This window comes from Diuraphis noxia, unplaced genomic scaffold (genome assembly GCF_037042655.1).
Source record: "Diuraphis noxia isolate RWA-SAM2 unplaced genomic scaffold, SU_Dnox_SAM2 contig0002, whole genome shotgun sequence".
NCBI lineage: Eukaryota > Metazoa > Arthropoda > Insecta > Hemiptera > Aphididae > Diuraphis > Diuraphis noxia.
Window position 1 is genome coordinate 51194691 of NW_028301712.1, and position 14204 is coordinate 51208894.

At 28.2% G+C, this 14204-nt stretch overlaps 1 protein-coding gene across 3 annotated transcripts in view; it reads left to right on the forward strand.

Moving 5' to 3' along the window:
* The first annotated feature begins 4396 nt into the window (after positions 1 to 4396).
* Positions 4397 to 14204, forward strand: part of LOC107168734 (G protein-activated inward rectifier potassium channel 3-like) — a 35380-nt gene continuing 25572 nt past the window's right edge. For 2 of the 3 annotated variants that reach the window (XM_015518237.2, XM_015518238.2), the window contains exon 1: positions 4397 to 5113. In XM_015518237.2, coding sequence (XP_015373723.1) covers positions 4878 to 5113 — 236 coding nt within the window. In that variant the 5' untranslated portion in view covers positions 4397 to 4877. Of the gene's footprint in view, positions 5122 to 14204 lie in introns of all 3 variants that reach the window. The other variant, XM_015518240.2, reaches the window with a different exon arrangement.

Consider the following 14204-nt stretch of genomic DNA (forward strand, 5'->3'; position numbering starts at 1 on the left):
CCATTCTAAAAGATACAAAGTATACAACAATACCTATTGCTACATTATATTGTCATTGATTATATTAAATAATAACATTGTACCATATTAACTATACCATATTAAAATATATAATGTGTAATACAATAATAATATAATAATAAAATAATGTATCATCAATAATTACAAACATGACGAAAAAATTAATACATCTCATGATAGTAATAGTAAAAATTTAAAAATATCAACGTGATAATTATCATAATCCAAAAATATCGTTTTTTTAGGTTCATAATAATTTCACCCTTTGTACACCAAATAACTATAAACTCTATGTGGAAATATTATATTTATATATTAACAGTGAACGTAAATTTGCATGGCTTAGTTCCAATTTATACTAACGTCTATCGGTTTTATTTAAATATACCAGTTTACGTAATTCACAAACTTTTTACGTTTGTTGATGGTCCACCGAACAGCCGTGGTCAAAAGGATCAAAACAATATAAAGCGTTTCAACAGGTTCGTATCGGTGAGAGTTGAACAGGAAATTAATTTATCAAGTATTAACCACAAAACTACCCGTGCTTATAGTATTATGTGATACTCGAACAAATGTACTATTGTACAAATATACAATACGAATTAAAATTATGTATACTAGTATACTTACCTATTTATTATTATCAGCAGACAGCGATCTACATCCACTTATATAATCTATATACATTATACATGGTGTCCCACGGAAATTTGTCATTCTAACAAATGAAATAACTTTTGTTCTAATCAATATTAAAAAAAATTTTTTTTGAATACAATGCATAGACCCATTTTTGGTATACATTTTTTATTTTGTAATACTAAAAATAAAAAACTTAAAAATTCATAAGGAAAATTTCCGAAACATTCGATATAGCCAATTTGTAAATCTTATTTTGAGAAAAATTCATATGGTAAAAATGTATTTAAGTCAAATGGTTGATTTTTTATAATTTTTTAAATATTAATATTCTCGTTAAAAGTAAATTACGATCTAGTTTACGTTAGAAACATTATGATTTAAAAAAACAAATTTTTTTTTAAATATTTTATATAAACATTTTTAAATACCATATGCACCTAGGTAAATTTATATTTTTGAAATTATAATGTTTCTAACTTAAACTAAATCGTAATTTACTTAACCAGAACATTAATATTTGAAAAAATTGTAAAAAATTAGTCATTTGACTTAAATACATTTTTTACCATAAACATTTTTCTCAAAATAGTATTTACTAATTGGCTCTATTGAATGTTTCGGAAATTTTTTTAACCAATATTTAAGTTTTTTATTTTCATTATTAAAAAATAAATGTAGCACAAGTGTCTATGTATTATATTTAAAACAATTTTTTTTAAATATTGATTAGAACAAAAGTTATTTCATTTGTCAGAATATCAGATCTCCGTGGTACACCAGCTGTATAGTTGAGTCTCGACAATTGAGAGCTCAAGGTGAATAAAACTAAATTCGACTTCTGTATTTTTCGAATTATATTCCTCTTTAAGCGTTTAAAGATTAAGAACACTTTAAGGGATAAGAACAAAAATTCGAGTTTTTGAGACTCGACTGTATACCTAGCTACAATTAATACCTATATACATATTATATGAATAAATATAACAATCGGTGCCGTTTCAACTATTTTGGCAATAGAAGTTACCATCCTCATCATCCTCCTATATACTACATTACCACCCCCTTTTACGAAATTAATTATTATCATTATTATTAATTACGTTAAGAATTTAAAAAATCAAAAAATGTCATGTTAACGAATATAATATTATAAAATAAAAGATATTATCGACTTTAGACTGTGTGTGATTTTATTATACAATGTTTTTATTGATGAAAACCAGGAAAATATGATATCGAACAATGTGTTTTTAATTTTTTATCCAACAAAAATTTTACCATTACGATTTCCTTGTCAAAATTTTATCGAATAATGTTAAAAATTTAAGTATTCATAGAAAAAAACATTACCAACTCGTTAACTTTTCAAAACTTCGATAATATTGGTAAAACAGATTACGATTCCCGTCATCGGTCGTCGACCCTATCCTAAAAAGGACAGGAAGGATTATCCTAGGAAAATAATATTTTTCTCTCCGCAGTATTTATTCATAATTTTTGAACCATCAACGCACTTATCGATAACTTAATAATACATATAATAATATAGTAATACGTTATAACTATAATGATGTGTATAGTATTATATTGCTTTATCATGCGTATTTATCCGAATCATTTCTACATCCCTCAAAATGACCATAAACGGTGCAGCACGATGTAAAGTGGTAGTTACGATTGTTGCGATAACGTGTTTCGAAATAACTAAAACAATCGGTTGAAGACTACATTATAGGTTTGTATAGGTTTGCATCCATACATTGTATACTATGCATGTTATCATATTATTCAGTTAGTTAAACTCAACCTCCAGTCTATATCTATATACGGTTATGTTTTAGGTATATAATTTTGCATTAGTTATTGTAATCATGTAATTACCTTATACTTAGTTCACTCATCTGTTTATCTGTTACATTTGTTCAATTACTAATATTTTTTATTTATATTTAACTATCATTTTAAAATAGCCAAAAAATTATGTTCATTATATCATTAGATGTGGCTAGGAAGTTTTATTATTAAAAAAAAAAAAAAATCAGATCTATACTTAAGAGTATAATATTGGGATAAATGATGAGTGATTTATAGTGAGTATCCATAATTATGTATTTGATATAAAAAATTTAAACTAGGTACAATATGTCTTACGAATAATCCACGAGAACACAGAGTATAAAATACTAGTGACGAACGATAACGGTCGTAGTTCATATTATGACGATAATAATAATATAGATATTACCCAACTTTTAACCGAAACGTCTCAGGTAAAATATTAAGCTATTATTACAATTAAATTGCGTGCGATTCTTTGCAAAGAACCTTTGACAAGCTTTGGGATTTTCTGCAGCGGCTTCCGTTTGGTTCGTCACTAAATTTGGCTGAATAGACGTAATATAAAGTTATAATAATGCGATACACACCTATACCGGGTTAGGTGGAGGCGTCTCTTGGCACTCACACACACGCGCGCACGCGCGCACACACTCACATACACGTATGTATTATGCTCGGAGCATTGACATGTGCACATTCAATATGGTTATAAATTCTTATAATACTTATAATAGACCATTTATAAATGACTAATATGAGCAAAGCAATGGATATTATAATGTTATATTTGTCGCGTTTTCACGGAAAACTATTTCCCGGTACCTCGTGCCAATATTATACGCAGTATTTGTTTGGAACTGCAATATTGCGGTTATTCACGTATAGGTAATAATCTGTATAATATACGAGACAAACGCACCTATATTTATTTTTTACAATTTTTTAGTTCATTTTCTCGGTACATTTATACATATCATTCATGTTACACGTGTTGTAAATATTTGTGTATACGATTTGAAGTTATTATATGTTGTTACAAAATTCACACAACATTTTTGAAAAAAAAAATATTATTGATTTGTTTTTATAAATTTATGCCTTTTTAATTTTCAGTTGACGATTACTCTATTATAGCAAAAAACATTATTCTATTAAATTTGAATCTTATAGTGTTATTCAAATGATTTTATCATGGGGGGAGGGATATGGCTGATTTTTTTAACATACGCTATTTGATAATTAAAAATATAATTCAGGGTTATCAGATCTTAAACATTGAAAAAAAGGCCATGAGATCCATCTAACCCCCCCCCCCCCCATTTGACTACCACTGTAATCTTATATACATTATTGATATACTTGGCGTATATTATATTCTATTTCCCAAAGGGCAATAAAAAAAAATGATAAAAATTTACCCACTCCCTCATCTCGATTACGTTTCATATATACCACTTGATTTATGATGACGCAAATTTGTTTGCCTATTCAATGTGAAATTTAGTTTAAAAATAATTAAGCCCTCCCAGAGTTCGATTAAACAGTCCACCTGGCTCGTCTACAAATGGTAACACACTAACACGTATCGGTTACCAAACCAATACAAAATAAAACATAATAAAACACAATAATTTATTTTGTACATGTCATAACAGTATTCGTTGTAACACGTACAAATGATATATAATATATACTCTTATCTAGTACTTACTGTACAATATAATAATAATAATAATAATAATATATTTCGTCCGAGCGGGGCTGGCTCTGTTTCCCCCCTGACCACTTCCAGCCAGACGGGCGCGCGCACACTCCCGCACGCACATGCATGTACGGGGGCCGCCGCCGCCGCCGATGTTGGCCGTCGGCTGCTGCGCGAATCCGTCGCCGCGCGTTATTAGTGCACGTTAATCTCGGGTCGACGGTCTTGTTAATCCGTTCGTCACGTCGCGTGTACACACCACACATACACACACGGTCGTGATGTTTTAGAATTTCGCGACGTCAAACAAAAATAGTAATAATAATAAAAAGAAACCGTTTATTTTTTATTATTGTCGCTTCACGAATTATTATTAATTTTGTTGCGATGAGCGGCCGGAAGAATACGTCGTGTCGTAGTGCGGTGTCGCGGCTGCAATAATATACAACAACAATAATAATAACAACAATAATTATAATTATTTTTATTACTGCACAGTTCGCCGTCTAAGTACCAACGTGTAGTGCGTTCACGTGCGTGCGTGCCAGTTTGTGCGTGTGCGCGAGCGCTCCCCGACCGCCGCGTGCAGTGTGAATCGCGCGTGGAGGCGGACCCGCCGCACCGGGACCGCGGTAAATGCGCGTGGCCACGGTCGGCCACCGGTTGCCGGATGTCGACGCCATGGGAACAGCTGATCAGCTCGACGATGACGCCGACCACCGCGGTGGCGGTCAAGCTAGCCGTCACGGACGAGCCGCCGGAACCAACGGATCCTAACGGCACCGTGCTGCCCGGCGGTTCGGCGGCCTCCGCCAGCACGACTGGTGGCATATTCGGCACCCTGCATAGGCACATACCCATACTGTCCAGGCTGTCGTTGAACAAGAGCGACAAGGCGCACGGCAGGTTAGTAGGTAACTATATACCTAGCACATTCCCATTGCACTCAGCCCACCCCAGCCACCTAACCCCGAAGAGCAATTTATTATTGCATTTTCCCCTCCGCTGGTTTTTGTTCGAATCGATGAATTTGCGTATACCTATCCACAAAACTGCCGTTATTTCATTTATTATTGATTTATCGGAAAACTTGCCTGAATGTTTTTGTCGGTATATCGTATATTTGGTATGATCTTTTCTAGTCGAGTTCTATGGTCACTCATTTCTTCAATGGCTCTTTTATCGGTTTCGAACCAACTCCTCACATTTTAACTCTAACCTTCATTAGCAGGTTTTTTTTTAAATTTTTGTTCATAAAAAATCTCAATACACAAAAGACGTTGAATAGCGATGAGGGAGCCACAGCTGTATCTTTCTGGTTATAAAACTACAGTTATTATTAGGTTACATATTTTTATGGTTCATTCATTCGACATTTTCATTTGCACCGTATTTCAAACAAAACTGATAATATGCAAATTTAATCATAAAGATAACCTCTTAGTGATCATTGTAAGATATAAAAAGTCTTATTGAACCCCCGAAGTATGATACATTATATAATGTTAAATTTTTTTATAAAATTATACAATAAAAACCTAAAACGAGTTAATCTTTTTAATGGATCGAATCTATAAAAAAAAAAAATTAAAAATTAATAATTATAATATTCATCTTTTAATATTCGTCATGAGTCATGATTGATGATAAATAATAAATATACTAATTCATCATGTAACTAAATGTATGATTTATATTAATCGTATTAGTGTTACTAATTTTCTTGTATGCGATATTTAGGTACTGTCTAATAAAATACCTGACATCAATGCTTAGAAATATTTAGTAGGTAATAATTGGAATAATAGATAAATATTAATAATTAATAATTGTATCTCTACGAAACATCGTATAATATAATAGTGCAAAAAACATTTTACGGTTAATTTTAAAGCTGGCGCATATGGTATTATGGCTGTAAAACAATTTTGGTGTTACATTTGAACAATAAATCGCTTATAATAATTACGTAATTAATTTTTATTAAATGCATTTCATAAATCCTCTGCGATATATTATTTTGCCATACTGCACATTTGTGACGAACAATAGATATACAATATACATAGTGATTGATTTTCATCAAGCGAATTACGATTTGATACTAGATTGTAAAACCGGAAACTTGACAAATAACCGTCACTATGGTGTGTGATGTAATTTACTAAAACACGATGACAGTGATAGTGTTGCATTTCAATGAATCTAACGCTCTCCCCTTTTTTAGTGTCAAATAGATATCTATTCTGTAATAGTTTATATTATAATTTAAGATATTTTATTGATCATCAACTAGAGAAGTGTTGCGTTTTATCATAAGCCAATAATATTAATACCATGTGCTTCAGTTACAAAATGTCGATGCACAATAATTATAGTTGCATTTATAATCAAACAAATGATTAACGGTAAATTATAGGCTATATATAGTACAACCTATAGGCTATAATACATTATACGAACCATGGAAGTATTTAAATATTGTATAAAATCGTCTGTATTAATGTAATAACACTAATAACTAATAACTAATTATATATATATATATATATAATAATATATTACATACAATCTTTCAGTCAAAATTGTTCACTTGATATTTTAATTTCATTAATTAATAAACTTGAATTAATTTGAATATCAGAATATAAAATTTATATGCGTGACATTTTTAATATTTATTTTAGGTATCTTGCAAAGTTTCAAAGTTTAAATACAGGTTTTCCGTTTGGTGTCGCGACCTCCTAAACTGAAACACCACTCCATGTCCTAAACGTCTTAACTCAAAAGGGTCCTATCACTGGATAGCTTCCCTTCTCATGTATCCAAAGTCACTTTTATAATTGTAAACATATTTACTTAATGTATTGTATTAAGTACAGATTGTAAATGATATTTTGTTAATAAAAAAAAAAGGTTTTCCGTAGTCATCGGGTTTCCTTATGATCTGGAATCACTTTTTGTGCAACCTGCACCACAGGGGTCGCCACGCTAATCGTTTCTGCACCATTCCAATTTTAATCTATAATCTATATACTGCAGATGAAGCAAGTACGTTTAAATTCGAATTAATTTTTTTTTTAATTTGAAAGAATCATCTTCCGTGTTTCATAATAATAATTGACTTCTGGACGACCTAGGGTATGAAAATAACATTACATTTATAAGGCGTATATTACGAATTCTGTTGTGACGTTGATTTATCATGTATTGTTTTATTATGATTATTATTTATTAGTATAGTAAACTCATTAAATTTTTAATTCGTTTTTAAGACAACGTACAATTTATATAATACGCCAACCTGTAGTAAAGATTTCATTTTTTTTATTATATATTATATATATACCTACATATTTTTTTTTTTTTTGAAAACATGTCCAAAAAATAAATTTCAGTGACATTAATGATGTGTAAAGTATATGAATTAACACAACGTGTTTCTTGATTTTTCAGGTCATTGACACGTGTAAGTGCCTATACGCGTATTTTAGTTAAAAACATTTATATTACTTGGGAAAATAATAAAATTGACACAAAAAATTACATATAGGTAATACAAACATTTATTAAATGGTTTTTATAAGAGATTATTATAAAGCAGAACACTCGTTATAATCCTTTTTATTTTTGAATTTTTAGAATTAATAATTTAGTGTAATCATGTTCATCTATTTTTTTGCATATTCATGATGATTTTTTTATACATTTTTTTATAGTACATGTTAAGCTGTTAACCCAAATTTTTTGTTTTATAATTTACTGAAAAAAAAAAAAAATAATAATAATCACGACGATTTACAAAATACAATGTTAATCAAAAATGTCACTATAATATGTACGTACCTACTTACTTAAAATGTTATAAAATATTTGTTTCTTTTAAATAAACAAACACAAAAGTTCTGTTTTTAAAACTATCATTTTGTCTATGATTGTATTAAATAAATCAATAACTTCTAAAATTATATAATATAAAATATACATACATACTAAGTATATGAATACAAAACCTATGTATTATTTACAATACTTAACAATTCTTGATTCAAGTCGTGATGTACCATATTCTATATGACATATTATTAAATTATTTTCGTGCCTAACTGTATATAATTTTCATCATTTTTATTTAACTCATTATTAGTACTATCCCTAGTTGTTTCATATTTAGGTTATAATTTTTCATCACAATTATTTAAACGGTAGTCTTATTTTGGAGCAAACCGTATTATGATATATATATTTTTAAATAAGAATATTTAAAATTTTTATAAAATTACCAAAAAATTAATGGCACTTGGATTGGGAGGAAGAGCGTGGCAATTTTCTCACCCTGACATTTTCTTAAATTGAATATAGGTTCAAATAATAACTATACCTATAAAAAATTGTAATGAGTGCGTTAAACAAAAAAAAGATCACCATTATAAAAAATCCTGTCAAGCCAAGTTAACAAAATATATTATTTTCTATCTATGTGTAAACAGTAAACACATTTGCCTCCTCACCCTAGATAAATTTATGCGGGTGCCTATGCAATAATTAGGAAGTACAATAGTTTCAATGATCCCGGATACGTAAATAAGGAAATGCAGTCATAATAATTCTAAAATGTACAGTTTCAAAAAAGTTATAACTTACTTAAAAATAATTATGTCAATACAAGCCTATGTGGGGCCTTATATAATAATATAACCTTTAAATTATTTTATATTTGGTCAAATATCAAAACTGACAACACACACTATTGAAACTGGTGAACGAAGATTTTCTGTCACACGTGTGTAAGATATGAAAACAACACATGTGGATATGCAATGTGCTAAGCCCTATAATGTCCGGCATATGTGGTGAATTTTTATATTTATGTTACTTATAATGTGTCTATAATATACGAAATTTACAAAGACAGGATGATTTGGGGTGTGTCTATTGATACTTCTTCAAATAGTATAATTGATGTTATGTCAATTATTGCAAATGCTTGACTTCATCACGAATAATTTTTTATATATGTATTAACGTATACTGTAAAACGCCACTAATAACCTATAAGTGATAAATTAAAATCACGATACATATTAATTATATCGTATAATTAACCGGATGTGTACCGAATGTATATAGTGTATATATATAGATATTAATTGTGTGACTCAGACATTCAATATTATGGTGGATACCTAATTAGATAAATCTCATAACGATATTATAAGACAATAGGTATTTATTAGGTTACACAATTAAAATGTTTAAGATTCCTTAAATTTTAAACGAAATGTATAAAAGTTATTTTACACCTGCTATAAGTTAATAATAATAAAAATAATCAAATATTATTAGGTATCACGGTTTTTATAAATTAGGTAGGTAGTACTAGCACATGATATCTAAATAGAAAAAATGACACTTAATAGTTTACACTGACTTTATACTGACAACATTGACAAATTTTTAAGTATCGAATTTCAAAATATTGTAAACTCTTAAAAATATAATAAGCTTACAATAAATAAACTTTAAGCACAACATATTTATATTTTAATAATTTTAAATTTTAAAATGAAATAAATAATTATTATAGAAGTTATTAAGTTTCAATTTAATTACTTCTTTAGATATAAATCCCTTTTAATCTTATTTTTATTTTATGAGGATTAGGAATATCGAATTCATTAGAAAATTGTACATAATTTGGTTTCAATTACAGCAATGATTAGTGTTAATAGTGTTATTAACTATTGATATTTGATTTCAGCACACATATTGTCATACTCGTACATATAAGTGTATAATATAACGCTAGGTAATAAATAATACGTTATAAACACTAATAATAGTAATAGAACATAAATATTTATTATTTGTTCTCTCTCATTGAAGAAAATAAGAAAATATGTATATTATTACATTACAAATACTATACGAAAACATTAAAATCAGTATAACGTATTAAAAATACTATATTACTTTTCATTAGCTTACATTAAGAATAAAAGTAGGTAACCATAAATTAAAAATTCTTACTTAAGATTCTTAACCAGATGTCCTTATATATAGTCTACATTAACAAACTATTAGTTATTTGATTTAACGAAGACATGATATATCTGAAAGAAATACAATTACTTTAGTCTTTTAAGTATAAACTAGATTCCAGACATTATAATTTAAGTTAGGTAACGTATAAGCTATAACAGTGTTGGGTAAATTAATTTTGATAAGTAATAACATTACGTTACTCGTTACATTAAATATTTTTATTAAGCTATATTCACATTACCCTACATTAATTTTATCGCATTAGTTACTTTTTCTTTCAAAAATTAGGGCGTTACAAATAAAATTACTAATTTAAAAATGAATTATAAAATTAGGCCATAACGACTAATAAGTATTGTAGGTTTACTATTAATTATTGTATAAATTGTATAGTATTATAGGTAAAATTGATGATGTAGGTACATTGTTAATGATTTATACATTAATAAAATTAATACATTTATAATTTCTGAACTCTTCAATAATATTATTAATTATTATCTAAAACTTTCGGAATCATAAAAAAATGTTATTAATTTGTATTTTATCTCAAATATCATAGTCTCAAGTTTTTGACATACATTTTATACTCACAACTTATATTAATTATTTGGAAAATAACACGTTACTGCATAGAAATTATTTGAAAAAAGTAGTTACATAACAGTTGCTTTAAATAAAATAAAAAATCTATATAGAGTTAGGTACTGCAAAAGAAATTGCATTACAGTAATTTGTAATTTGCATTACGCATTGCAGTATTTCATATTTATAGGTAGTATATACTTTCAAATCCATAAGTTATATTTATTTTACAAGATTATAGAAATTTTACATAAAATTTTGATGTATTTGAATTTTGATTTAGAAATTTTTTATGATATACAACAATTTACTGGGTGTCTGCTGTCTAGATCCAAAAAATGATTGGTGTACAATTGTTTTTATTTATTGGACTATGATATTAGTTGAATAGTAATATTACGTATGTCGTATGACTCGTACTATGCTGCAGCAAAGTGAAATTTCCAAATCAACATCACTTACGTTACGTGGTTACCAAACATAAAGCACGAGCTCATATTTGTATGTATATACTTAATAATTAATAAAACAAAAAAATCAAATAACATAATATTTTTAAACAATTAATGTAATTTATAAGTAAGTACTTATTATATGTTATGGACAAACACAATTGAATATAATATTAACATAATACTACCTATGCAATGTTATTTTGGACTTTGCTCTTGCTGATTGCGCTTTGTGGTCAATAAAAAATAATCGACTACTGACCACCTATTGTATTGGTAGTAAATATTTATAGTACCAATTGTATATTATTTAATCTGAGCTACGAAAAAATAGAATTTTTATCACCATTGTCTTTATTTATTAGGTATGCATAATTGCATAATATACTATTGATATAGTCCGTTCACTGAAAATATTTAAGTATAGGTTTCATATACTAATTACCCGCACGTACATGAATAAAATATGACACTATATTACAATTTGATAATAATAATTATATACTTATAAACTATAGTTTACGATTTCTAATTTTGTTCTTTTGTATCTACGACCATAGGATATTGCACTGTTTTGGTTTTGTTTTAAAACGCATCAATTTGTTTTTTATTTACATTTTTTAACGACTGCTGCAGTTGTTTCTTTGCTCTATTAGTCGTTATACTGAAGACCGCAGAATTATAATAAAATTACCACACATCATATTGTTATTACACAATATACTCATATTCCTTGTGACAACGTAGTATTACACTAATGAGTAATCTGTGTCAAAACGATCGCCCTTCGTAATGGTTGCTCAAAACAGTCAAACCTAAACGCCTTTGGTTCGTATAGTTAATTTTCTCTCATTATATTGATTCGACATGCCATAAGTGCTGAAATAAGTATACTGTCAGGTACTAAGCAATAATAAGATCGTTATTTTTTTTAAATGTTATGTTAATAGATTGTAATTATATGGTGAAATTAATCGAGATTGAGTTTATAGTGAGTTGCTATAATGTTGTCAATCACTTGAATCACTACCTCTTAAAGATGACAAATCAGAACGTTTTGTGCAAATTTCCGTCAAGAAAATTAATTGCAATTTCAGCGGCTCACCAATGCACAACCCACCATCATTGTATAGTGTAATATTGTAGCTGCAGGATCACAACAATTATATAGGTATAGGCCATAGGGCGTATAGGTACCCATTTTAGAAAAATACGAAAAATACGATAAGCCATTATACTACATAATAATCGTCAGATGTAAATTTTACATAACTGAGAAAAAAAGGAATTCCCTATTTTCCCTTTATTACGTTTTTGAAAACGCTAGAGATTTTCTATATGATCGCAAAATGTTAAAAACAAAAGAATATTAAGGAAGGTTAGCTTTTAGCTACGTGACGATTATTAAACGTTTGGGACATTTCGATACTGGAAATTATGTCATTAATATTAATAAACTTTTGAATTTTTATATTAATAGGTATAACATAACTATATTCTTTATTAAATGTATAGTTTTTAAATACTTACTTAATGATTCATTATTTATTTTTGATACTATCTATTTTATTTTAGATTTGTAATAGTAAAATAAAATATAGCCACAATATTAGGAACTTATTTAATTACCTACCCTAAAATCTTTCTTAACCTCCATGAAAAAAATTTGATCGGATCATTATCTACGGGCTTATTATTTACAAAGCGCTCAATATCACTATCGCTGATTGCTGAAAAAGTGTTAACGTCATTTACTGCGCACGTTCGCGGGTTCTATAATAATCTTATATTATATAAGTTATATATACTTAGCGTAGTTATATGTTGCATTGTTGCAACTTACAAATTAGTAATTACAACGAATTTAGAAGATGGATTTTTAGTTTGTGGATAAATTATATGTATTTTTTCTTTTTATGTATATATCTACCCTCTAGGCAACGATGGGCATTTTAACTACTGTCGACTTCAGACTCTTATAACAATTTCGCTTTTTCATAACCATTACATTAAATGATAAATGCATATTATCCACTAATCCAATATATTTTATCATAGCTAGAGTATTACTTATAGTAACAATTTAACGTTAACTTGATGAGTATCTTTCAACATTTCAAAGAGTTGTTATGGACAATGTTTAACCATAATGTATTAATGTGTATGAAATGTTTTCTTTTATATACTTTTAACTTTAAAAAAAATTTAATTTTATAAGGCTTAATAAATAACTATCTGTTTTGTCGACTGTCGGCGATAATAATAATAATGTCATTTTATAACATACTTAACAAATTAATAATTTTTTTAAATAGTTTAATACAATATATCGTGACGTGCGTGTTATCATTAAGAGAAACTTCGTAGTGATGGCACGAGGTTTTGTATTTTGTTAACCTTGAGAACCTTTTCCCTAGCTCAAATCCCTCTGAAAAATCTGTTCATCAATTTTACCGGCTTGGGCCTCGAGAATCAAAAAATTACTACTGCATGTTTCACCGCCAACTCGTGATGCCACATGGTTATGTTTGTATAATGTTTACATATATTTAGGACGTGTCTATAGTTTATATCTATTACATACATTTTATTATAAAAGTCTTGTTGCAGTGTACAATAAAACATAATAATGCACTTGAAAAAACAATTCGAGTTCCTCGAGGTTTTCACAAAATTTTTTTCACTTTTTTCGTTTAAAAAGTACCTAGTATGCAATATCTGTAAAAATATCATAATATTATATTCATATAGTGTAGATTGTTTGGGTACACGTCGATCTGTATTCTGTAATACCCTACAACGAACGAAAATAGGACTAAAATAATTATATGTTACGTATTTTATTTTTTTCTTGCCTACTCGTCCGTTAACGATAGTATAATTTATGGTAAACGGTTATAAGTACCTACTATTTA